Source organism: Nipponia nippon, unplaced genomic scaffold, assembly GCF_047370975.1.
Source record: "Nipponia nippon isolate SJK-2023a ecotype South Korea unplaced genomic scaffold, ASM4737097v1 scaffold_8, whole genome shotgun sequence".
Lineage (NCBI taxonomy): Eukaryota > Metazoa > Chordata > Aves > Pelecaniformes > Threskiornithidae > Nipponia > Nipponia nippon.
Genome location: NW_028262402.1, coordinates 10939578 through 10967368, shown reverse-complemented (window position 1 = coordinate 10967368; position 27791 = coordinate 10939578). Strand labels below are relative to the sequence as shown.

At 38.4% G+C, this 27791-nt stretch overlaps 1 protein-coding gene across 3 annotated transcripts in view; it reads right to left on the bottom strand.

The window, feature by feature from the left end:
- The window catches only part of SNX24 (sorting nexin 24), a 94924-nt gene that overhangs the window by 27650 nt on the left and 39483 nt on the right, over positions 1 to 27791 (bottom strand). For 2 of the 3 annotated variants that reach the window (XM_087741490.1, XM_087741492.1), the window contains exons 2-3: positions 20268 to 20351; positions 13421 to 13525 (exon numbers count right to left, since the gene is read on the bottom strand). In XM_087741490.1, coding sequence (XP_087597616.1) covers positions 13421 to 13525; positions 20268 to 20351 — 189 coding nt within the window. The remainder of the gene's footprint in view (positions 1 to 13420; positions 13526 to 20267; positions 20352 to 27791) is intronic. The other variant, XM_087741491.1, reaches the window with a different exon arrangement.

Below are 27791 nucleotides of genomic sequence, written 5' to 3'. Positions count from 1 at the left end.
GTGGTTACTCTCAACTCTATTTTGTTGCATCAGCGCTTCTTATTGCTTTATGTAAAATTTGCATTCATTGATAACGTTGGTTTACTCTGACTGTTATACTGAGCTTTGAACTAATTGCTCTCAATTAATCTGTTCCACTCTTTGATAGCTTATTTATCAGATTGGGAAAGATAGATTTAATGGTGCTTGCTGGAAACAAGTTCTTTAATTGGAAATACCAGAGTGTTTAGCTCACTTCGTGCTCTAGCAATTAAGGACAATTTGGAAAAGCGTTTTTCCCCCTACTATTGTCTCCTTGATTAGATTTCCAAAGAAGCAGACAAAACAAATGACAATACCACCTAGCAATATTGGTTCAAATAAAAGCCCAGCAGCCAAATTACTTACTATGAGAAATGTGAACCATCCCCATCAATTCCAATGCTGTGTTACATTCATTTTGCTGTATCTTTGCTTCCCAAGTAGGTAAATGGCAAAATTTCTTTCAAAATGCATAGCTCTATGCCTGCCTCTATACAATTATCCCTTTCCACAAATAAGCCAAATCAACAGAAGAAATTATTTTTCTTGATTAAGCTCCCACATTTCTCTTGGGATGAAACAAAACAAACAATTAATCTTTCCTTATTTGTTCTCAGAAGAACCTGCATCCCTTAAATGTACGATAACCAGGGTACCTGTGGCAGGCAGTCGGCAGCAATTAGGCTTGTGCTGAAAATGAATGGACTAGAGTCAGAATGCCTAATCTGCTGAGAGTTTCTACAGGAGGGCAAGGTTAGACCAGGAAAATTCCCTTGCTGTGGAAATACTGTTAAAAATTACCACTTGACTTCAGCATAATTAACAAGGTTTGGGAATTTATATGAACTGAGTAATTGAAAAGAATTAGCAAGAGATATATACATTAATCTTCACCAGTTACAACGTGCCTAATGAAATTAAAGGTTCTACTTCTACTTCATGCCTTGTTGCTGCAAACTTTTTTCATCTACAGAAGAAAAAGTATATTAGATAAAGACAACGATAGTTATGAGACATTAAAAAGAAGAAACTGCATCACAAAACTCAATTTTTATATCAATACTTCTTGAATATTTTCTTCTATATAATTCATAGTATTTATCACAAGAAACTCTGTGAAAGTTTCTTATTTTAATGTCCATGTTTTTAAAGTCAACAGGAAAAATCCATATCAGAATTATAAATTTAGGCATCATTCAGTAATGTATATTCATTTGTAAATGCACATGCCTTTAAATTCAAGCCTGCCTCAGTCAAGACATTCTACAATCAACAGTTTCAGTAGAATGAGCTTTTTTACACTTAATTAAATCTGTTTTCTATTCAGATTACAGAGACAATAAGCAGGTAAAAAGAAAAATAAAGGCAAGGAATACTGATGTGTGTGGAGACAGACTAACGTTAGCAGAAGATAACAAGCATCTGTTATTCTCCTAGGCTGCCTATGAGCACAGGACCTTCCCCTCTTAGTTCAGTCTGAAATCCTTCAACATATCCTTCAGAAAGGAGACATGCAAGACTGCATAAAAACCAAGAAAAGGGAATACACACAAGGGAACTATATCTAATGGAGGAGAGTCCAATTTACTGCAGGACCAAAGGAGAAGGCTCACTGACTACCTTCCCACAACCTATCTGAGGAAGATAGTCATCTCCTCCTCTGCTTACCTCTCTTAGCTACTGATGGACTAGCTTTTACTCTTGGTTAAGCAGCCCTTCCTGAAAAGAATTTTTCTGTTCCTGTGCTCTTTCCTTGCAACATCTCTAAAGCAGAAGCTCAAGAATTACTGCTTATTTAATTCAGTATCTTTCTGGTAAAACCTTGTGATTAATTCCACAGTTTTTTGTTTTTTTTTCTTTTTTTTTCCTTCAGAACGGTCTACGCTAAATAATACAAACAATGTTAGACAAAAATATTGTAGCTATTATGGTACACTTCAAAAGTTAAGTTCATCAATCAAACTTTAATTCAGCTTCCTTACGTGTAAGGATTTATTTAATGTTGCTTACATGATCCTATAACACTTTTTCCCCCCAGAATCAGTCCTTCATCCAAAGCATAGAATGGATGGTATTCAGTTATTCAGCATATATTCAATATTTCATTTTCTTCCTCTCACCTCCAAACATGGCCTGTGTCTTATGTGCAAATCCAAATCGTGCTATAAAGACAGAATTATTCACTTCTTTATGAACTTTCTTCCCCAGCCCTCATGTGCAGTTTATAAATGCGTAAAGAATATTAATGATTGGTCTTCAGTCACACAAAGAGTGTAGGCAAAAGAATACTATCAGATTGCATAAAGGCAATGAGTTGGCAGACCTAGGTCTAAACTACATGCTAATTTAGTGCTACTGAACAACTATAACAGAACATATTGTGTTGCACTACACATGCAATAATAAAATACTCTTTCACTAGAAAATAAGTTTTTCCCTTCATTGGCAACTCATTAAGTAACTTTACAGATTAATTTTGAAGAAAAAGCCCTTAAGACTTAACTTGCCATGAAAGTCCAATTTAAAAAACTAACAGTCATTTGTACACCAAAAACTAAGAATTAGCTTATGTAAAACAACACAAAGTAGGAAATGAAAATGTGTTTAAAATGCTGTATATTGATTAAAAATATGGGGGAAACTGAGTCTTTCTACCATACTTCAGGTGGTAATAATAAAGACTCTTTCCAAGAATTACAGCTCCCTCCTCCTTTCCTTTACTATAATGGACCAAAATTGTCTGACAGCCCCCTCCCCCCCCGAAGAAGCTCAAGCAAAATAAATATTCATTAAGGAAAAAGAAAATTTAATGCCTACATGTCAAATGAGGAGTTGCCTTCATGAAAAGGAAGGTGACTATTTTTTCTTTCATTGTGGCTAAATGAAATAAGTATCTCACACATTGTATTGCTCTAGAAGGAATCATCGCTATTAGAGCAATTGGCCATCAGCAGCCTATAACAACTATAGCAGTGTGCCAGCACTCGAGTTTTAATATCCCTAGTTCTGCTTTAACAGGCTGTGACATCTTAGCCGAAGAACTTCATTTCTTTCTCCCTCCTCTTAAAATATCTTACAGTTATTCTGAGCATATGCAGGTCATGACAGAGACCATTTCTCACTGTATATAAATGCACAATTAGTACAGCTTGATGTTCATCTTAACTTGGGCAAAAGTATGTGATACAATAGCGTTATGATATACAGTATAATGAAAAGAGAATGAGCACTTAGGCATGGTTTCTAACCTGTCATGACTTCTAATGTAAATTCTGCTTTTAACTGAGTAAAATTTATTTTGATCAGCTCTAACATGCAAGAGTGAAATGAGAGAGAAGTTCATGCAGCACAACTCTATACAGCAAAACCAGACAGATTATTGAAGATGAAGGAAACAATATGAATCATAAACCACAATGTAGCCCCACTTGAAAAGCAAAAAACATAACTCTTAAAACATAAACCAGCTAATTTTCCTAAGCATGCTTGAAAAATGCTTGGAATATTTCTGCAGGAAACACCTCTGCAAACAGACACTCTTAATAAATGGCTCTCTTTTAAATTATCTACAGAAATATTTTGCTTTCCCGTTTTCTCTTGCTTTCCACCTCCTCTTAACAAACATGCAATCCTGCATGTGTCAAGCACGCTTCTTTAAAATCCACAGCCATCTAAAACCAGCTATGTATCTGTACCGCCAAAGAAACATGTATGCACAACAGAATCTTAAAAGAGCTGGTCGCAGCAATGATGGATTTAAGTTATTAACCGATCAAAAAAAGATGGATGGTGGTCTGCTTTTCTTAATCTACATCATCATCTAGATCTATTTAAAGATATGTGGTACACACTAACAAACTTAGTTAAGGTTTCGATAAAATCAGTAGAATAATCTGCCCTGTTACATTGAGACTGTATCGATCAATAAAATCACTTGTACTAGGAAAGTACTGTTAAGTACTGACAATCCCAGCCATTAATATTATTTAACACTCTGCTCACAATCTTTAATGAGGACAAAGAACATTTTGTCTTTTTATACTTATCATACCATTGCTTTTAGAGCTGCTTACAGGTACAGTTCAACCTTGATTACTGCAGACTAAATGGAGTTAGAGAAGGAAGACACAGAATAATTTTGGATAATGGAGAGAATTTCCAATGTGATTAATAGATGTGGGGCAAAACATCAGTTAAATCTTACTTCACTGAATCCAACTTTTACTTGCAACTTTCTAACGCTAGACTCATTCTTCCCAATGTATTCACCTGCATTTAGAACAAAACTGGTTTCTAGAAACAGCAATCAGGAAGATAAGCATCTGTTCTGGACTTGATGGGAATTTTTTTTTTCTGCAAATAAGCCAATTTCATCTTAAATTAGCTAGAAATAGATCCCAACAGCAAATGTGTACATAGGACAAAGGGAAGGATTGCCTCTGCAGAAATCTTTGTGGTGGTTAATGAATGACACAAGGAACTCAAAGTGAATTCTATCCAGCTACTGCTCTCAGACATGGGGAACGGTTGAACAGAAGCCTAGTGGGACAAAACCCACAGGTCAGGCATGCACAGAGGAAGGTGGAGAAGAACAAAAATAGGCCCACATTTTGCACAAAAGTTTTATAGCTTAGAATTTCTTCCTCCGAGTTCAGCTTTTAAATATACAGCCAATTGCCTCCCATGTGTAAAGCATTTGATCTTAAAAGGCATTAGCCTTTACAAGAGGCTTTGCACAGTGGCATCTGAACTGCATACCTCTTCATTAGATCAATATGATTCAACCATGTCTTCTCAACCATATGATTCAATCTTTTTTCTTTTAAGAATAGTGTTCATGATACATACAGAGCTCAGTTCATGAAAACACATTAATGTTTAATCAAATCTAATAACAAGCTGAAACACAAGTATGTGTTTAATTACTTTAAGGACTATATAAGAAAGGTCATAATGGTTCAGACCAAAGGTCCATTTAGCACTGTATCCCATCTCCAAAAATGGCTATAAATGGATACCAAGGAAGAGTATAAATGAGCAAGACTAATATATGAGACATTTTCCTTCAATACTCCAGCAGCCTTGAAAGTTATTTCCAGCTTGAGGACCTTCTACGCTGGATATAAACTGCTCTTCCATGAACCTTTCCAGTCTTCCCTTGAACCAATTAAAAATTTTGCATTCACAACACCTTTTGGCAAAGACACACAGGTATACACGAATAACTAAATGTTTGATACAGAATGCATTTCTGAGAATATAAAAGAAAAACAATTGTAATGAATATTAACATTGACAGAGTGGATAAATGTGATGAATGTGAACTGCACAGAAATAAAATTTGAATAGCTGAATGATCATTGAATAGTTCTAAGATCATTTTGCCATTACATTTCGAGAATTAAATAGTAACCAACTTGATTTACTTTTATTGGGCAAAAGCAAAAAAAAATCTCATAAAAGTGCACATATCATACACAAAGATCTCAATATTTCTGAACAGCTCCAACAGCACTGGTTCAAAGACGTCTACGTCTACAGACATTACATTTTTTTTCTTCTTTAATATTGATAATGGAATGTCAAGAACTGTTTCATTTAGAAAGCACTTACAGATTGCTTCTGATCTTAGAGAACTATGTCAGCTTCAACCAACCCACAAACCAAGATCTCCCTGTCTTTATATGAAATCCTAGCTTTCGTTCTGCCTAGCAGAGCTCAGGCTGACTTTTATGTACTACCACGGGACATTTTTTCCTCCACTTCACAGAGAAGAGAAAACAGTGAAAACTCCTATGCATCACCAAGGATTTGTTTTCTCCACTTTCTGATCCTACTGCAGCCAAAACAGCTCTGAAGCAGTGTTTCAGCTGCAGTTACAGAGGAGGAGTATTTGACTATTGAAAGGCAAAACTCTAGTCAATGCACAATGTGGAGTACTTGCAGACTGGCATCAGGAGTCTAGATGGCTTTTCTTAGAGCAGAGACCTCTCTAGTCTTCTTGAGGATAGACAAGGTTATAAATGACTGGGTTCACATTCCTGCTTGTTAGGATAGCAAGAGGCCAAGAGAAACTGAATCAGTTAAGCAGCGAAGAACTAATGAAACTTCCCACTAGGTGATGGAAAACTCTTTTTCTTCACAATTAGATAAAAAAACCTGTGAAATCAAATTATCTCACTCCCCAGAATGATAGCAAAAAGCGGCAATGACTGACACTCAAAGAAAGCAGATTCTTATGCTCAGTTGCAATATGAAACACTGTTTTAGTTCTGAAATGCTATGCAACAGAGTTTCCAAATCAACAAAAAGATCCTTTCAGTATTTTAATTTTTTTAATTGAATCTAAATTTTTATGAAGCAACAGCACACAACTAGATCAACTTAAAAGAAGCTAGTTCAAAAGCTTTAGAATACACTTTGGATTGATGTCTAAAATCAGAGGGTTTTTTTCTGGGGCTAGGGAAGGTTATTTGATCCTTTCATCCAGATTTATTGATTTGTTCATACCTGTTGTCCAGTCGGAAAAGGCTATTTATTTATTTATTTAAACTTTACCGCAAGAAATTTAGTATCAATACTTATTGAAGTAATTAAAGAAAATCATCATGGCCCATGAAGAAATGACACCTTGGGGCAAATTTTCTGTAAGACAGTTTTCCTTCTGCAATCACTAACTACAGAAATAGCTCATTTGTCTTTGTTTTTTTGCAGTTGCTGTTAACTGTTCCCCAAAAAAGAGTAAAAAAATGCAATGTAGTAATGGGTTATTTTCTCTTTTATATTTCTGATGAACTTACTCATAAAGCAACTACACATTATTCATCACTCCATCCGCTGTTTTCCTAACTCCACCCTGCTGGAAACTAAGACAGCTAAGGAGTATAGGATTGGATTCAACTTTCTTAAGAGCAAAATCATAACAGATATGGTTTTACTTATCTTTTTCAGGAAGAATTGGTAGTTAAAATATTTTTAAAGAGAATTGTATTTTAAGGAATACTGAAATATAGGTCAAAGTGCTTCTCGGATTTCCAGATTATTTCCTTAAATGGAAAACAAATATCTAGTCCAGTTTCATAAACTCTATAATTCATTTTGAAGATTTGGATTCCCGAAACTGCTGGAATGTTGAAGTTCATCAAGTCTTCAAGTCTCACAGCCAAGCAGCACTTTAACCAATCTTATCTCCAGGAATCAGGACTGTTCTCTTTGTAAAAAGTTCAAGAGTAAACAAAAGGCAAGTATGTTTTCCTGACCTCAGCCGAGAGAGAAATATTGGCTCTATGTATTAACTTTCATTAGAGATGTATGTACATACAGACCCTACATATGTACAGAGCAGTTCAGAAGGTTTACAGCCCTTTGTTTTATATTGCAGTCTTGCCAGTCACAAGAAGAATTTCTTCAAGTCACCCAGACCACAAGAAACAAGTTAGTATTCTGAAGCTCACCAAAAATACGGGCTATATATCCAAAATATCTCTCCATAACCAAATCATTTCAGCGAAGACTAGCAGCAGCTACACAGTCTCATGCTGAGGTGTGGGTGCCACTTCACAGTGAATTCTGTTAACGATGCCTGTTATCTTGTTGGACTGATGATATCAGCAAATGATGAGATTTCTTCTGCCCAAGGGGGTTAGAAAATATCTATTCCATTGAACTTTAAAAGGCAGACCTGTCAAAGGGCAGGTCCCTGGGGCAGAGAGACTGGATGGCAATAACATCCAGTGTCAGCTTACTTGGACAAGGATATGACCTAACTCCAAATCAGTAGAGAGCAGGTGGCTAGATCAAATTCTTCCCCATTACCAATTCACTGGAAATAAGCTCCATAAAAACTGCTCCTCCAAGAGTACATCATATAAAATCTATTTGTAACAAATACTGATCAGATTGACAATGTAACTGCAGCTGCTTCAATAACCAATTAGATAAGGTCCCTCAGTGCTGCCCTTAGGAATCCCAACAATGTCTTCAATGTCCAGAATAAAACCTCAACTACCTGTTCCGTTGGTTCATCCACAAGATGACTTATTGAACTCATGCACAACAATAATTGTGCAAAAGGGAGTATTTCAAGTGATTGGTATCTCCTTTAAATAGACTTCCAAAGCAGACCATATTTCTGTGTTGCTTTGTGATACATGGTCAGTCCAAGATTATACAGTGGATTAAAAAAAACCAAACAACCATCCACCACTCAGAAGCTACAATGCTGATTAACAGTCTGCCCTATCATCTTCCACACTTACCTTTACCTTCCGGTACTTTCAAGCAAACATATTTCTCCAGGCTCACACACATACTATTAGGAGTCACAGACTTTGAATGCAGGTCCAGTTGGCAGCCTTTCTCAAATTAGAGGGTCCCTACACCACCAGCTATCTCAAATCTGTATATTCTGCCTTTTCTTAACACCAAACTCTTCAGGAAACATATCAAGAGAAGACATTTCATAATCATAAACAAATCATAGCTAAGTTCAAATCTTGGTGCAACCTAGTACTACTATCAGAGAGATTTTTGTCAGCAATAGTGTAACCCAATGATGTATTTTACAAATTTTAAATCAAAACCACCTGGCTTCTCTTGTCTGCTGTATTACAAGCTACAAGCTCAAATACACAAATAAGTAGCTATTAAGTCAGAACTTACATCACACTCTAATTCATTTATAGTAACTTTTAGTTGATAGCCACCATAAGGTAATTAGAGCTGGTTTAGTCCTCTTCCACTGTCAGTAACAGGCATTTTCTTATTTAGTGAAGACTAAACCAGCTCAAGTCCTGTGTATTGTAGGTTAAGATCAGGCACAGAGACAGTTACCACGGATCAGCAGAGGAGCAATAGCTTATTGCTTCGTCCTAATTTCAAAGAATCATAGAATGTCCTGAGTTGGAAGGGACTCACAAGGGTAATTGAGTCCAACTCCTGTCCTAGCATAGGACAACCCCACAATTCACACCATATGTCTGAGGTTGCTGTCCAAATGCTTCTTGAATATTGTCAGGCTTGGCACCGTGATTACCTCCTGGGGGAGCCTGTTCCAGTGCTCCACCACCCTCTGGGTGAAGAACCTTTTCCTAATATCCAACCTAACTCTCCCCTGGCATATCTTCCTGCCTTCTCTTGGGTTATATCATTGGTCACCAGGGAGAAGAGATCAGTGCCTGCCCCTCTTCTTCCCCTTGTGAGGAAGCTGTAGACCATGATGAGGTCGCCCTTCAGTCTGCTCTTCTCCAGGCTGAACAGACCAAGTGACTTCAGCTGCTCCTCGTATGGCTTCCCCTCTAAACCCTTCACCATCTTCATGGCTCTCCTCTGGACACTCTCTAGTAGCTTTGTATCCGTTTTGTACTTTGGTAGCCAAAACTGCGCACAGAACTCAAGATGAGGCCGCACCAGTGCAGAGCAGAGCGGGACAATCACCTCCCTTGACCGGCTAGCAATACTGTGCTTGATGCACCCCAGGACATGGTTGGCCCTCTTGGCTGCCAGGGCACACAGTTGGCTCATGTTCAACTTGCCATCAACCAGAACCCCCAGATCCCTCTCTGCGGGGCTGTTGTCCAGCCTGTTGTTCCCCAGTCTGTATGTACATCCAGGGTTGCCCTGTCCCTGGTGCAAAATTCGGCATTAGCCCTTGTTAAACTTCATACGGTTGGTGATTGCCCAGCTCTCTAATTTGTCTAGATCTCTCTGCAGGGCCTCTCTGCCCTTGAGAGTGTCCACGGCTCCTCCCAATTTTGTGTCATCAGCAAACTTAGATAGGAATCCAGGAAGTCCTGCATCGAAGTAATTTATGAAGACATTACCTGCATCGAAGTAATTTATGAAGACATTAAAGAGCACTGGCCCCAAGATGTATCCCTGTGGAACCCTGCTAGTGACTAGTCACCATCCTGATGTAACCCCATTTACTATAACCCTTTGAGCCTGACCCATCACCCAATTGCTCACCTGTTGCATTATGTGTTTATCCAGCTGTATGCTGGACATTTTGTACAGGAGGGTACTGTGGGAGACAGTATCAAAGGCTTTACTGAACTTCAAAAAGATTACATTGACTGGCTTCCCTTGGTCAACTAGGTGGGTAACCTTGTCATAGAAGGAAATCAAGTCTGTCAAGCAGGACTTCCCCCTTGTGAACCCATGCTGGCTGGGACCAATGACTGTGTTGTCTTTCAGAATAATCTTCTCCATAATTTTGCCAGGCACAGAGGGGAGACTGAAGGCTTTGCTTAATGTTTGGGGCCAGACTCTGTCATTCACTTATCTTTGCATCTGTTTCCTCATTAATAAATTAAACATAATACTTCTTTCCTCTTGTCAGTCAGCTGATTGTTCTCAGTATTCACAAGGGCTCTGTATTATTATTATATATGCAGTTGAATTACTACACATACTAGTCCTTACTTGTCAATTGTTCCATAGCATTAAAAACGAAAGTTGTAAATTCCGGCCAAACTTGTAAAATATGAAAGTCACTTAAAAATAATATAGATAGATAAATCATTCTTTCACAATTCCATGAAAATTGATCTATTATAACAAGAAAAAATCCCCACTCAGCCTTTCAAAAACAAGAGAAAAATAAGCTATCTGATGAATATTAGCTGACAGTGGATTCTGAAAAATTTAAGAAAATTACTATTTGTACCTCACAATTTAATAATATTTGATTTATTTGTAATTCTGCTATTCTTCAGAAAGATATAATGAATTGTTTCTGAGCTTCTGTCCATCCACTCCAAGAAACAAACGACCTGTGCTGAAATTATTTAAGAGGGCGGTTTCATCATGAAAAGGTCACAAAGAAGTAACAAGGTACTGGCAACTGCAGTACCTTCCAGCTCAGACAGGGGAATTTCTTGCTTTCTTTAGTACTTGATACAGACGGATTCTACTATTCTAATTTCATGCAATTATTTTTATCTGCATTTAACTTCAGAAGACTACTTAATTAAAAATATATTAAGAAGCCAGTACAATTAGCCCATGTCAGACACAGGTCCGTATTTGACTGCTGTCTGCATGGCATATTACTGCTTGCCTGTACATGTTTTCAAGGTACAAAGTGCAATAATGAGAAACGAATATGTAGCACATAAAACAAATTATTTGAATGCAACATCTGTGTAAATGCTCAATCTCTGCATGAGATTCTGGCTGGCTGTGAAAAAACAGTTAACAACTACCACGACTCCATAATAGTTTACCAGCTGCACAAATGGCTGGCTACTAGTACCACCACTGACTAGTGATGCTAGTAGCCAAGCTCCTCTTACAGATGAACTCCCATTAGTACCGCCTGAAAGTATGCTTGCAATATTTTATATACATGATATTAAATCAAAAACTGATCATGTCTTCTGAAATTGTAGCACATTCCTATACAGTGTCTTGGAAAATGCTTGGCACTATTAAAAACCTTCTGATAACTGAAGTGCCTTAATATGAACTTCTAATTGTCTTAAAATAATGAGAGCCTGATTTTAAAGTTAAAATTATACTGATGATTAGTTCTGCTTTCTGTTAGCAGAAACAGAAATTATTGACTTTGACAAGAACATTAATTTTGTTCTTGTTTTAATTTAGTATGCACGTTAGTATGGATATAACTTAGAGGTTTGCCATGTTTTAATCAGATGATGTCCAGCAGTCCCTTCCAACCTAAACCATTGCATGTTCCTATGATAACCAATGGTGACAGAAGAGGGGAAATGTTAATTAAATGTACAAGAACAAGAGTTGAGTAACTCTTCCAGTAGGGGGAGATGTTCTTTCAAAGTTTATCAGAAATTAAAAAGTGCTAACCAATTTATCCCTGTATCTTTTTTAACAAAATCCACCTCGTAAGAGAAATCGATACATCTGCCTTAGTAGCGATGTTCTCCAAAAGACAGTTGTATGAAAATCAGAAAAAAATACAAAATTCACAGCAAATGGCTGTAAGAGAAAAACATACTGATGATGGAGCAAGCTGTGCTAACAGCCATCAAAACCAAAAAGGCGCTATTCCTTTTCAAAACCAAAGTCTCTCCAACAGCAATTTTTTTCACCCACACAATAAATGTAATTTTTAGATGCCAAAGATGCTATAAATATCATAGAGCAAGAAAGAAAAAAGGATTAAATTTTTCAATTTAACAATACTAACTAAATATTTAAAAATAAAAAATAAAAATTAACTATGTTGCCTGAAATGCTCAATATATCTCAGAACAAAATCTGAGCTGTGTTTTTCTCCTTATTTCCAAATTTCTTTTTAAAAGTTTAATGCCAGAAGTAATACTGTCTCATGTCACACTATAATTTTATTCTCCTCCTTAAGCAGTTTTCTTTTACAAACCTTCCTGAGAATCAGGGAGGTTCCTGAGCGGTGCAGGTTACCATCTATTTTCTATGAATGCAGCTCACTGTCCATTATCTTGCAGTTCACCATTTTTCCAGTTGTGCCACTGCAACTGTGGATGATGACATAAATCAGATCTCTGAAATTTTTACTACTCTGATCTGATTAAAAATAGAATACTCTCACTCTTGCCTTCCTCCCAAAACAATTATTTTTTGACTCAGATAATTTCTATGATCCCTTTCAATAAAACAGCACTTGCATCAGTACAGCTGAAGGTGCAGTGAACTGGGAACATGTCTAGAGGAACACTTTAATCTGGCTTTGTCACCAGAGAAACGGCTGTGAAACTACACTACAGGGCATTTTTAAAGCAATCATGGTAAGAGTAGAAGTTCCGTTTATTAAAAAAGGCTAGGATTTATCACTAGTATATTTAGATGTCTATATGTCAAAGTCATTCCTGAACACTCCTTTTACAGTCTGTAGCAAAATCAGAACCCAAATACGTAGAATCTGGGACTTTAAATGCAAGTTTCCAAACCGACTGAGATGAATATAGGATGACAAGTGCCTACTTCAACCAGATGAACAATTCAGATCCATGCATGTACAGTAAACGGGTATGAATTTGATGAGCTGATTCTTTCCTAGTGTGTCTAAATGGACGTGAATTAAATAAAGCCTCCTTGTATCTCTTCTGCAACACTTTTGATTGGTACAGTCAGAACAACTTTGGAAAAAATAACATTATTTTCCCCATTTTAGGCACAAGAAAATGAGGTACCAGTAGGTTTCCCAAAGTCGGACAACAGCTTTTGCCAGAATCAGGAAAAAAATGCAAAACAGTCTGGATTTCTAGCTGCTAGTCTTGCTAAGTGAACACGAATCATCACTGCTGGTAAGTACCCAGTTCATTTCCCACCTCTAAAATTGCCTATCAGTAAAACATACCTGCCGTATCTCCAAATGCTTTGGATACTACCACTCTGAAAATGGATGCTGCTTTCACTTTCACAGTGCTGAAGAGGGACTCACCTGCAAGTACAACTCCAAGCCTTGCCGTCGTTGCTCCAGAACCTTGGGGACCCAGTTTCTCACATGCTTTGAAGGGATCTCTGGCGTTCTTATGAACTTCTTGAGCTGCAACCGAAAAGACACACAGACAGAAACAAAGTATAATAGCATCCCTTTGAAGTAAACACATTTATGTTAGAGATGAAGCAGTACAGGTAAAATAACCATGCATAAAGGACAACACACAGCAATGAAGTTACTCACCATCAGCTCACTGAAATAACAGCAGGCTTCATACCTACAGGTTGCAGTTAAAAATCTCCACATCTAGCTGCCCTGAAGAGGAAGCCTACTAACAATTTCTTGTGACTAACAGCCTTAAAACAAAACAGCAACAACTACATGAGAATACTTGAAATGAGTTCCCTGTTAGTCAGCCTGGGATGATACCTCACAACGTCACCGTGACGCACCCAGATGTGACCTTGTTAAGCGCGGTGACAAAACACTGTGACAACTTCTAACTCTAGATTTAGGCAACTATGAACAGGTGAGAGAAGTACAGGGAGGAGATCTAACCATTTCTCTGGAGAGCTGGCAATCAAGACAGCAAAATATCTGCACTCTCAAATTGCACCAACAGATTGACAGTTGTGTTTAATATCTCACACAGAGAAATAGCAAGATTGCCACTGAATATATTTCCAAGAGAGCTCCATAACTATTCCTCTAAAGATTCCCACAGGAAAGCTTTTATAGATATATACGGAAATGTGTATATGCATACACGAGTGTATATAGACAGATACAAACATACGTTCTGACAACAGTAAGAATCCTCTTGCTGAAGCAACATATTTTTTCAAAACCAAAGAATATTAACGTTTTCCTCAAAATTACAGAGCAAAAATAACAACTGGAATAGATTCCATTGCATTTTAATAGAAGGTGACTATTAGACATTCTTTCTGTTGGATATTGCCTCTGAGTAAATCCGAGGCAAGGAAGGCAAGGAAAGAAACTCAAAATTGACTTTGACATGCATACCCGTGGGAGACTGAGAATTTACATTTCATCTTTGAGCTTGCTGAGATGTCACTATAGGAAAAAGCAGTGCCAACATATCAACGTCTCTACAATCACAAGTAACGAAGCTGCAGCAAGGAAACCTCAATTGCTCTGGAAACATTTTGCAAGTTCCTTATTTCTTAAGAGTGCTAAATTACAATTAAACGTGAAGTGAGAGAAACAACCACCAAAACAAAACCCCAAACCCATGTACTTTTACTGACTGATCTTAAAGTCAGAATATAAACCCTCATTTTTCCCTCTAAATTGGTCAAGAATGTTGAAGAAGCTATGGTCACAGCTGTTGCGAACTATGACAGCACCTGCAGATGAGTAACAAATGAGGACAATGCTCCAGATGAGGGGAGACAAATCTGAAACAATATGAATGCCCACCAAGGCCTAGCCGCTTACAAGATAAATACTCTGTGGCTGGTACCTCAGCTGATGATTAACAATCCTTTTGTGCTCTGTGGCCCTGTTATATAAAGCATCCAACAAACAATTGCTTAAATGTGCAAGCATAGGTACTGTGTGTAGGTATAAAGCACATGCTATACAGAGGTACAAAGAATAAATGATAAACCCACTTTCTTGTGCTTACAATAATCCAAGAACATATTGCAACAAATAATTATTACAATGTCAAAGAATCTTAAGCAAATCTATGTATGTGTTAGCTATATTGCTTCAGACCTGTCCCCACACAGGAAATATTTATCTGAGGACAACTGTTGTCTTTAATACCTTCCTGTCCATACACTGACCTAATCCCTGTTTGACACACTGTAGACTCTATTTCCTGCAAGACTAAATGATGGCTCAGATTATCAAGTGAAGAATTATTTGTTCAAGTGTGAAAAGTCAGTATGATTTAGAGCGTACACTAATTATTCTGAAATTACAAATAACTTGCAAAGCAAGATGTATGGAACTTAAGATTTGTGCAGATTTCACTGCAGCAGTTTTAACACTGTCACCTTCTGGCATTCTGGTGCTTAAAAAGAACTACCAATATTTAAAAATGTAAAGAAAAAAAGTATAAAAAAGAATTAGGGAATAAATACGAATAAATGGTTGCATTTTTAACTATGTTATACACATAGAAAGAATGTAATTCTTTCTAAAAAACTCTCCATATGAAAATAACAAAACTTTTGTTCAGACTTGAATACAATACTGCAATGTGAATGGTGCATAGCCTGAAAGGCCTGGTTTGTCATTCATAACCAGGTCAAAGTATAATGGCCTATGCAAACTATTTCAAAAAAGCCAACAGCAGTGCATGTTTTCTGTCAAGGGAATAATTTGCACTCCTGGTGTAGCACGGTAGTCTTGAAAAGAGTTTGAACATTTTCCACTACAGCCAGATTGCACAGGAAGTGGGGCTTTACTTTTTTACACAACTGGAATGTGAGAAAGGTTGAACCCAGGAAGGAAACACATCCAGCCATGTTCTTGGAAATGGCTTTGTTTAACAACAACAACAACAAAAAATCAAAACATTAATTGGCATTCTGATGAATTAATAATACCCTATATGAGCAATGGAGTCCTCCTTCCTCCATACAATGCCAGTGGAGCATGCCCTTCTCCAGTGAAAGGCACCATCATCTCCCCTTCAGCCTCTATTCCCATTTTCTACCACGGTTGTTCTCTACAGAAGCTTTCTTTCTCCTGCTCACTACAGACATCTTCAGCACTAAGGGCACCTTGGATATGCAGGAAGTCTAAAGATACCTTTCCAATTGCCATGTACTCACAGCAATTTAGAGTGAAACTTACATTTTAAATTACAGGGGAAGACAGGAACAAAAAATAAATACCCTATTGGCATGCTGAAAGCAAACTGGTATCTGGACCTGAGTATAAATAGTGTCACGGGATGTGAACAAATTGTCCAAAAAGAACAACTGAGATACAAGTTCAAAATATTATTCTCCTGTAAAAAACAAACACACACCCTACTTTTTTAAGAGCTTTGAGATTTTCTGCTCTAACACAAAACAGAGAAGAAAAGAAAGGGTGAAACCACATACTGTTATTACCAGAGGATGCTTTCCCCAGGATTTCTGTAACACTGAAAGCTCTAGGAAAGGTTCAGAGCACAAGCTGTTCAACCATGTTTACTGAAATTTTACTACAACTTCAAAAAGTAAAACTTAAGAAAGGAGGTATATTGTTGCCAAAATATGCTGGGTGCTGTGCATCTGTACAGGGAACAAATAAGAAAAAGTCACCACCAAGTTTGCAGAGTAATATAAACAGACAGCAAACAGATGAGGAGCAGGATGAAACAAATTGAAGAGTGGTGCAAAGTGTCTGGTTAGAATACCTCTTTTTCAGGTTTGTTTATTTTGCTGCTGTTTCTGCAGAGAGACAAAAGGACTATCATTTATGTTTTTTCTGGTGTTCTAAGGAGAAATCTCTGCAAAGCGAGTTACTGCAGAGGAAGCAGTGTACAAGGAGACAAATCTGAGAGCCAGACTGCAGTCATTCGTGACTTTCATATGGAGTAATTGTGCAACTCCAGAAATTACAGTGAAATTAGACAGCAACAAAGGGAAGAAGAAAAAGCGGAGGTATTAAATGCTTTTTTTGCCTCAGTCTTTAATAATACTGAGAGACCTTGGGCTGCCTGGTCCCCTGAGTCACAGGACCATGAGTGTGCAAACAGTGACTTTCCATCTGTGGACACTGAAATTGTAAGGCACCATCTGTACCAGCTGCATGTTCACAAGACCATGGGGCCTGACGGGATTCATCCCAGAGTACTGAAGGAGCTAGAGGATGTTATGGCAGGACCCCTCTCAATCATCTACCAAAGACCTTGGGAGTCTGAGGAGGTCCCTGATGACTGGAAGCTAGTCAGTGTTACTCCAATTTACAGGAAGGGTGTGAGGGAAGACCCAGAGAACTACAGACCTGTTAGTCTAACCTCAGTTCCTGGAAAAATTATGGAGAAGATCACACCGGGTGCTACTGAAAGGCATTTAAAGAACAATTCAATCATCGGGCACAGGCGACATGGGTTCACAAAGGGAAAGTCCTGTTTAACTAATTTGATATCCTTCTATGATAAGGTCACCCACCTAGTGGATGAAGGGAAGGCAGTGTATATAGTTTTTCTGGATTTTAGTAAGGGTTTTGATACTGTCCCTCACCGCATCCTTCTGGACAAGTTGTCCAACTGTGGGATAGCAGGTACATGGTGTGCTGGGTGAAGAACTGGCTGGAAGGCAGAGCTCAAAGGGCTGTAGTGAACAGGGCTACATCTGGCTGGCGACCAGTCACCAGTGGTGTTCTTTAGGGCTCAATCCTAGGGCCAGTTCTGTTCAATATATTTGTCAATGATCTGGATGCAGAGTAGAACGCACCATTATCAAGTTTGCTGATGATACTAAACTGGAAGGTGCTGTTGACTCTCTGGAGGGACAGGAGGCCTTGCAGGGGGATCTAGATAGATTGGAGCATTGGGCAATGATTAATGGGATGAAATTTAACAAGTCCAAATGCCAGATCCTGCACCTAGAACAGAGTAACACCAGGCACAAGTATAAATTGGGAGAGGAGTGGCTGGAGAGCAGCCCTGCAGAAAGGGATCTGGGGGTGCTGGCTGACAGCAGGCTCAACATGAGTCAGCAGCGTGCCCTGGCAGCCAAGAGGGCAAATGGCATCCTGGGGAGCATCACACACAGCACAGCCAGATGGTCAAAAGAGATGATTGTCCCGCTGCATTCAGCGTTGGTGAGGCCTCACCTGGAGTACTGTGTGCAGTTCTGGGCCCCACAATTTAAGAAGGATGTGAAGGTCCATGAATGTGTCCAGATGAAGGCAACAAAGCTGGTGAAAGGGCTGGAAGACATGTCCTGTGAGGAGCAGCTAAGGACTTTGGGTATGTCTAATTTGGAGAAAAAGAGGCTGAGGGGCCACCTCATTGCTCTCTACAGCTTCCTGAGGAGGGGAAGTGGAGAGGGAGGTGCTGAGCTCTACTCTCTGGTATCCAGTGACAGGACACCTGGGAATGGTTCAAAGCTGTGCCAGGGGAGGGTCAGACTTGACATGAGGAAGCATTTCTTTACTGAGAGGGTGCTCAAACAGTGGAACAGGCTTCCTAGAGAGGTAGACGATGAGCCAAGCCTGTCAGTGTTTAAGAGGCATTTGGACAATGCCCTTTATAACATGCTTTAACTTTTGGTCAGCCCTGAAGGGGTCAGGGAGTTGGACTAGACAATCGTTGTAGGTCCCCTGCAACTGAAAATATATTCTATTCTAACTAGAGGAGATGGTCTGCATTTTAAGCATATAAATCCTGATTTTCCCCTCTTAATGTTTCCTAACTTATTTAGTTTTATAACCTCTACTCACCTGCTTTACTTTCAATTGCAGGATTATTCTCCTGTGTAAAATAAAGCACACGTAGTACAAGGCATGATGGTGGGTGAGTGAGTTATACTACTGATTCTGACACTTGCTCATGTGGTGTCACATTCAGTGTGAACACAGGAGGAAAATATCTGAGACATATCTGAATTAAAACAATAAACAAGGAAATGAGTATTAAAAAGTGGCAGCTGATACCACAACTGGGGCAAGAAACAAAAAGGCAAGAAGTACTAGTACGTCTTAATTACAGTGCAGTAAAGCAAAACATATTCTTATTCTTTGGACTTTCGAGGGCCAACACACAGATGGGTCAATAGTTGCCTTTCATTGACCCAAGTTTGCTTATATCCATACACTATATAAGGCTGACAAAATCCATCCTCTCTGCCACCAGGATAATGCTTCTTCCCTGAATGAGATGATTCCTGAGCTGATTCAGGGTCACCAGCAAACACGCCTGTGTGAGTAAGCTCCTTTGACACTGCAGTGGCAGGAGCTGTAAATGCCTGTGCTCCTCTCCGCCATTTGCAGAGGAAGCTTTTCTGTACTGAAGGCAAGCAGCACCAGTCAAAGCAGTTGAGTGTGCACACACTCCACTGCCACTGAGAGCTACAAACCAACAAATGTTCAGTTGATCCAGGAACTAGGAACAAAGGACTGAAGCTCTTCATTGCAGCCCCACCACTGGTAACAGGTTGCAATGCTTTTCCAGAATTCTACTTCACAATACTTGGCCTCCATAAGGCAGAAAAAAATGTAAAACTTGCCGTTCAGCTGCACAACTGTATAGCAGCATCCAGTTCACCCTGGGGAGGAGAAATCATACTTTTCCTTTAACAGTGATCAAAATAATTTAAAGAATAATTAGTGGATAACCAATCTTGAAAGTACTGAGTTCCCTTCTATATATTAGTAAGACAAGCTTAGCAGATATAAAATATCACATTCACTGTATGAAGAGCAGCAGAGCGAGATGGTCTACTCAGTCTTTTTCATGTCTATTTTCCTGGTGTATACAATTTGTTTCCTCAGCTTTACAGGTTAGCAATACAATTTATAGAACTAAAAAATTATTTGCCTAATTGGACAAAAACCAAAAACGTATTTATTTGCTATAGGAATGTGTCTTATTTTGTGATTTTACAAGAAGGAAAAAAACATACTACAGACAGCATTTTAGCAATACAGCACATAAACAATAACCAAAAAGAAAAGTGGAGTTAGTAACATCTGAGAAGTCATCATCCCTTTCCACAAAATAGAGAAGAAAGTGAGTTAGTTGGGAACTCATTTCCAGAGACATGAATCACAAGATTTATTTAAGATAAACCATTTATAGTAACAACTTCAAGAGAGGAAATCATCACAACTAAGGCAAAACAAAGTTACATCTTATAAAGAAAGAGATCACTACCTTTTTATGAAGTGCATGGAATTCACTATACCTCTTCTCCACAAAATGTTTCCTTCCACTCATTAGCACCTCTATTTTAAAGACCTGAAAATTATAAATAATAAAAAGGAGATTAATGTACTTGCACAAACAGTTCTGTGACATGGCTGTGACTGCACGTTTTACCATGGTCATTCCAGTAGGTGGTCCCAAAAAACCCATGATGACTCACAAGGCGTAGAAGTACAACAGTGATTAATGGGAAGCATGGCTGAATCTTCTGTTGACAAGTTTGTTCAACAAACATACAAAAAGACAAGTTAAGCTTGGAATGTATACTGCTAAGCATTAAAATATTTCCTTTCAGAAATATTTAATACATTTTGAAGTAGTTAAAAAAAAAGATTAAAACAAAGCATGGTAAAAACAAAAAAAAAAAGAGAAAAGAAATAAAGATTCATTCTTTTTCTCCTGTTACAATATGGCATACTAACACACTCACACGTGATCAGTAAGAACTGGATAACAGATGCAGTATGTTATGCATGGAAAAGGAGAAATAAATAAATGCAAACACTATATCACAGGTTAATTTCCTCCTAACCTACAAATTCATCTGTAGTCTCAATTGAGCTTGTGCTACTATCTACACCCTAGGAAAAAAAAAACAAACAACAAACATGGTAAATGCTTGTTTTCTTTGTATGATACATGTGACAGCTTTTGTTTCTGCCTCTGGAAGGTTGAAAGGCCAGGAGAAGCAGCTCTCTGGATCCACTAATTAGTAGTCACTAACATGACATTTTCTTGATTCTCAGGTCACCAGGTCAGTTCTGAGGGCAAGTGATGAGAAATATTTTGAAGAACTCAAGAAAACACAGTCTATTAAATAAAGACAAGATCAGCAGAAAAGCAATACAGAAAAGGTGCCTGGTCTATCTAGGAGTTCTTTGTTTTCTGTTTTGCTTAGAAAATGCTGGAAATAATTATTTCCAGGACAACGAGAGACAATGTTCAGGACAGATGATTACATCAAGACCCAAGACTTAGGCCAAATAAAAAGTTCTTTGAAAGAAATTTGCAAACAGTGTTTATGCCTGAATGCAGAAAAAAGGGGTTTCTGTCACAACATGCTCAGCTAGCATTGATCAGAGCAAACATAGAGAAACCATGCTGGATAAACATTTTCTGTTGTCCACTAGAACCTGCCTTTCAAACAGGTCAAAATGCTATTGTTTTCACCGGCTAGCCAAACCACATTAGAAACAGACAACATTTTATTTAATCCAGACTGAAATGTGTCTACCTTTGTTTGAATGCAGTATGGATGGGACTGCAGTCATTTCACACCAATGTTTACATTAGCAAAATTAGTTCAGATCGTTGTAATCCATCAAAATAACTTGTGCTACATTCTACCTCTTTGAAAAGGACTATTTCTGTGTCCTAATCACTGCGAGCAGATGACCTTATTTGGGTGCATTGATTTTTTTCTTTTCCCCCTATCTATTTAGACTATTTTGGGAGAACAGCTATTGGCTATGAAACAATTTTCCTCTACACGTGAAAAAACTCCAAGGCACCCTTAGGAATGTGTTTTAAGAGTTGTAAAGAGAATCACATGCAAAGAAAAAATCAATGTAGGCTTTTTTCTTTAGTTGAGACTTAACATCCTAATTATATGAGAGGAAAGCATTATTTACATCCTATATTCTACACACAGTATGAAAGAAATAGTTCTGCAAGTAACAAAATGCTTTGGATTGTACAGGAAAGCCACTGCATTGAACGAGTTTCAAGGATATCTTGGTGTGAAGAATGGATAACAGAATACAAAATTAGTTAAGTCAGAAGTGACCATGAGTCACTAGTTAAGGTGTTTCAACAGTTTTGAATTAACTTGGTATTAAATCTCCAGCAATTACGAGCAACTCATAACACTCACTTACACCTCAGTCAGCTAAGAGCCTCCACACCACTGTTAGTTTAGCACTTTTGTTGGCTACAGGGTTTGCCAAGCAATTTGGAGAAGTCTAAGGGGCGCCTGCCTCAGCTATAAGCACTCCTTTGACAGGTAACTTTCTTGTGAATCATCGCTTGGCTTGTGCAGTCCCATTTTGCTTTTAGTCATATATGTGCAACTTCAGAGAAATGTCTTTCCCTCTGAAGTCTATAAACCAGTCATTTCATAAAGGAGAGTAGTTGGAACATGGGGAAGAAAGGAAATATAAATCCCTCTGTGGACCTTCTTTTCAAAGCATGTATCTGTTTTGTTCTGTGTTTCATCACTGGTTAAGGAATTTCAGAAATGGCTTCAGAACACCAAAAAGCATGCAGCATTTATTCAGCCTCCTTTTTATGCTCAGTAAAGTTCTAATTACTGTGTGCATGATTTTAGCTACCAAGATGACACTGAAGAATATATTTGCCAGTCACTTTTGCAGAAGACATGAGAAGAGAGAACCACAGCCTCCTGTGCACAGTGATGTCATTTCCAAAACCACAAATCTGCTACCTTTACACCCTCAACTGTTTGTACCAGTACAGAGGCTTTAACTTTGCCTCCTACCGTCCAGAGCCCTTGGATCCAGCTTTAGCAGCCACCTAAAATTTACAAAGCTGGACAACAGCTCTGCTATGCATGAAGTTGAAAAGTACTATTTGAAAACAAAACCCATGCCATTTCTAACCGACTCACTGTGGCACCTGTATTTCAGAAATGCAAAGGAATTTGTGATAAGTAAGTGGAAAATCTGTAAATGTTTTCGTTTAATGCAAATCTAAATATTAAATTGATTTACAAATTAACTTACAAAGCAGAAATGCAAGTAAGTGAAATAACACATATTATGCTTATGAACTTCATATTATTAAATGACTATTTAGACAGCAAAAATCCCAGGTTTGCCTCCTCACTGTTTACCAGATCACAATTCACAAGAGCAAACTAAAAGCACAAGAAGTAAGTTCCTGTGCCACTATTTCATATAACAACATGACTTTGTGTGAAAGACAGAAAGATACATTAGCTTACAAGAGAGACAGGATCTCTTCATGGATTCAAAATAGCTATAGACAAATCTCACACAAATTTAACTGAGCAATTGCAGGCCCTGACAGAAAAACAATGTAAGGAAACTGGTGAACATAGATGGAAGTGCCAAAATAAAGACGGAAGAACTATGGGGGAAAAAATGCAACACTGCAAGGAAATTACTTTTCTTGTAAAAATGTTCATGTTCTATGAACAGATAACTCTGAAAAGACATATGACTTTTTATAAGTGACAGTTAGTTAAATGAAAAATGCAACAATTAATCATTGAATAAGACAAGTAAAATGCTTTTCCCATAGTCATTGAAATACCAGAAATTACACTGCACTGAAAGATTTGCAGTTCATCCTGACTAGAACACAAGGGACCATAGATACGAAGACACCAATTAGAAAATGCTTTACTCTGAAACTAGAAATGACTCGCCTTTCTCGATTACTACCACAACAGTTATCAACAATGTTTGCATAAAGCCAGAAGATCATTATCCATTAAAAGCATTCTTCCAACAGAATTTAACCCACATAAATGATGTACGGGAGAAACACATTTGGACTGGATATCAGTATGAACAATGTTGGTCTTTTGCCTAGCAGAATTGCAGATCTGCCACTGCAATTCATAACCATCAAACCTGTGAAGAAAACCCTTCAAGAAGAATTCCTAAGGTTTTTCATTAATCAGATAGTAAAAACTTTCAGGTCCAATTACAAAACAGATGTACATATGACTTTTTTAAAAAAAAAAACAGTTTTTTTGCCTGTCTTATTTGCCTCCACTTTGTTTCAATGATATGGATTATATTCAGATCTTGGAAACCATTTTCTTCATTTCTTATTGTTAGCAAGTATGCCTAATTTTGCTGTTTTTCCTGAATTTATCCGTTTCTCATCATTAGCAAACCTCTAACTGAATGATCCTTTTTCACTGTTTTCAAGAATAATACTTATATTTCTCTTCTTTCTGCAGAAATTGGACAGTACTACATAATAACTAAATTGGATTATATATGGGCAAACAATTGGTACTCTATCACTGTGAATTTCCAAGACAGAAAGAACAAATGGAATATAATAGGAACCAATAAGACATACAAGAACCACTCATGCCTTCCTGTAAACACACCAGTGTTGTAAGTGCACATCAAGAACTGTGTGGTAAATAACACTGATACTGCCCTCCTTCACTTCTTCCCTATGTCAAATGCTTACACTGGATACAAAAGGACATCTTTTATCTGATGATTTGATGCAAAAATATGCAGCTCCAGTAACTTTGTCTCAAAAAACCCAGAGTGATCAGTTTAACAAAAAACACAGACAAGAATGACAAACATCACCAGGGGTAGGGAGGAAAATTAACGAGAACAGTAACTTCTCAGCTTGGTTTTCTATTACATGAGAAATACACAGATGGCACTTTTATTACTCATGGAAATTACATTAACTACACAGTTTATAATTACGGTAAGTTAATGCTATCATATTGTGTATATTTATACATGGAAAAATTAATTGCAAAGTATATAAACTTCTGAAAAATTACAATTGAGAAAGAGATTTAGGGCAGACTTGTTTAGAATGAGGAGATACAAAAACCAGAAGCAGAAAAAGAGAAGTTTACAAAAAACAGATACATTTGTCTAACATTCACCAGGAAAGAAAACCCCACAAAATTCTAGTACTGTGCTTTTCTCTCTCAAGACCAAGCTTACCAACACTAATTCTATTTAATATATTACTTACAGAAAGAAATACATCCCTTTAGATGCTTCAGTATGCTTGACAGACTTTTGTCTGAGCAACAGCTAATGCATTCAAAGTGTCAAGAAACTCAACCTTAAACCTTTGTCATGACCGTATGGAAGGAATTCCAGAGCAAATGAAATGACAGCTACGGTCCATGAAACACTAATAGGATTTCCACGTGTTTAGTGTTTCATTATTGTTCAGACAATGGCACATTTTCTGTCTCAGTTGTGCTATGACTAGAACAAGACCATGGAATATAGTAGAGATCAAAAGATGACTTTAAACTTATTCCCATCCAACTGATCCAGGAGAAAAATGATAGTCCACAGAATCAGTAAGAGCAGCTGGGTGGTGGTGGTAACCAGAGCTGCATGTAGTTGCAGCAGCAATTCGGTATCTCAGGGGTGTAAGTGCCTCATGGCAATGCTCCATACTTCTGAATGCCCTCTACAGCAGAGGCGGAGACGAGGACGGTATTCAGAGCCAACTCAAACTTCATAGCAGCCTTGATAAAACTGAATCTCGCTATCCCCCAAATGAAAACAAATTAACTTATTCTGACTTCACCCTTTGGAAGGGAGGCAGCAAAACTCAGTTCTGCAGTGGGCACAGGGCAGCTCAAGGGCGCAGAGAGAGGCTGACATGGGTCACGGAGGCATGAGGTGAGGGAAAACCTTTTTCTCTCCTCTCCAACCACATTTCCCTCAGTACTAGTTCTCCCCTGTCTTGCACCCACTGTTCACTTTGGGTTATCCCCACCATGTTCACTTGCTGAGACTTAAGACCTTCTGTGCCTTAGGTAGGTTGCTTATAGTCACATCTTTGCCTCCTCCCTGTAGCAATCGCTCTCCCCACCCTACACAAGCAGCCCCTACACAAGCTCCTGCATGGTCTTCATGTAAGGAAAGGGCTCCCTTCCTGCCGCAGGACTGGGAAACAAGTTGGGGCACAGTAAAGAAAGAAGCATAACAGCCCTGAAGAGCTCTGTTTGATCCTTTTGGTTTTGCTGGGGCCCTAAGAAAGGATGAAAGTGGCTGTAAGAGACAGTAAAGAAGCGAAAGACTAGATATTAGAAACAGAGTAATCAGAGTGTTGGGGGGGCGGATGAACAGGGACAGGGCTGAGAGCCATCTGTCCTTCCCAGTAGCAGTCTTCACACGTGCTGAACCCTTTTTCCTGACGGCCACGAGAGCAGGCAGAAAGCAGGAGCCGCAGATGGGCAGCTCAGCTAGGGCAGACGTTTGGAGCAGTGGTCCTCAGAGGCCGGCAATGTGCCCACAGCTCCTCCATCTCTCTGCTGACATGGGAAACCGCTTGTGCCTGTGCTTCGACCTCCAGCGGTACAGCTCTACTCTACACAAGTGTTCACTTTTACTGAAGGGCCCCAAAGCGATTCAGATCCATTACATTATCCATTACAAGATATGCTTATATTACCTAAAGTCAGCTCAAAAGTTGGGTTGGACCCACAAACAGCCCCTTTCCCCCACCTCAAGCACTGCCACATCTGTTATATGAAATCAGACTGTTTCGCTTAGTCCTAATTACAATGTACAACATGAAGTTACAGCACAAGAAAAAAAGTACATAGTTCTATTAACTACAAATCAAGGCTTGACATTATGCAATTATGACATTCCTTTGTGCAGAGTCTGTGAAGGAGAAAGACCATCTCAGAGAAGTGAAATGTTCACTGCAAAATTTCCACAGAATATTCCCAACAGCTCCAGCCTGCATGAAACAGTTACCTGACCTCTCCTGGCCTGGAGAAGCAGCTTTACTGTTTTTATAATACAACAAAGAGATTTTCTGCTGTGACATAAACCCATTGAGAGGACACGTACGTTGTTTCACTGACTCCTGTTAAATCTTGTGTTACTGCAATCTAACTTGGACCTTCGCTACTAAAAAAAAAAAGATGCGTAACTAAGACCATGCACAAGCACATGTTCTTATAAATGTGGCTCCTACTTCAAATGTTTCCTTACTAATTTTATGTAAGCTTCAGCCATTTATTTACTGAAAAAGTTGTCTCTTTACTAACACTTACCAGTGTTACTGGTACCAATACCTAGCTAAAACAGATCACAGTCTCTTCAAGAACCTTTCAGTGTGCAGTTTGTCTTTCACACCAATACTACAAAATAATTAAGGATATTCCCTCTCCTACGGTCTTTTGCAGTATGGGTCTCCTCCACGCATAAAATGGGGCAGTGTTGGTAGGAATTACGTACAAAAGGCATGCATAAGACTCAGGGGTATTCTTTCTGAAGATGGCCTTTGAGAAGTGTATGTCATATTTCTTAGGGTTCAGAGGAAGAGGTAGTAAAACAATTTATACTGAAACCCAGTCAGACAGTTTTGTAATTCCTACAACATGGGAAGCTCGAGGGAGGCTTCTACGGAGCTGTCACTGTTGAATGAAAGAGTAGCTGACATATAAGAGTAAGTAATTTTCTGATTTTTTCAACTCTCTTTAAACCAATCTTTTCCAAACACATGGTTCATAAAATCCCATAGGAACTTCTCTGTCATTTCCTGAAAAATAACTTACTTGGCTTTCCAAGCTAAAAAGCCTCTCCCTTGCCAGCGAAACACTGACTATGGAAATCTAATTTGTAACCAAACCAAGAAGCTACAAGATCTGACTTGCTTTTGATATTTTTCTTTATTAGCTCTGCAGAGCACAACTGTTACACAGATGACACCCTTTTAAAATCTCATTGTCACTGTGGTCAC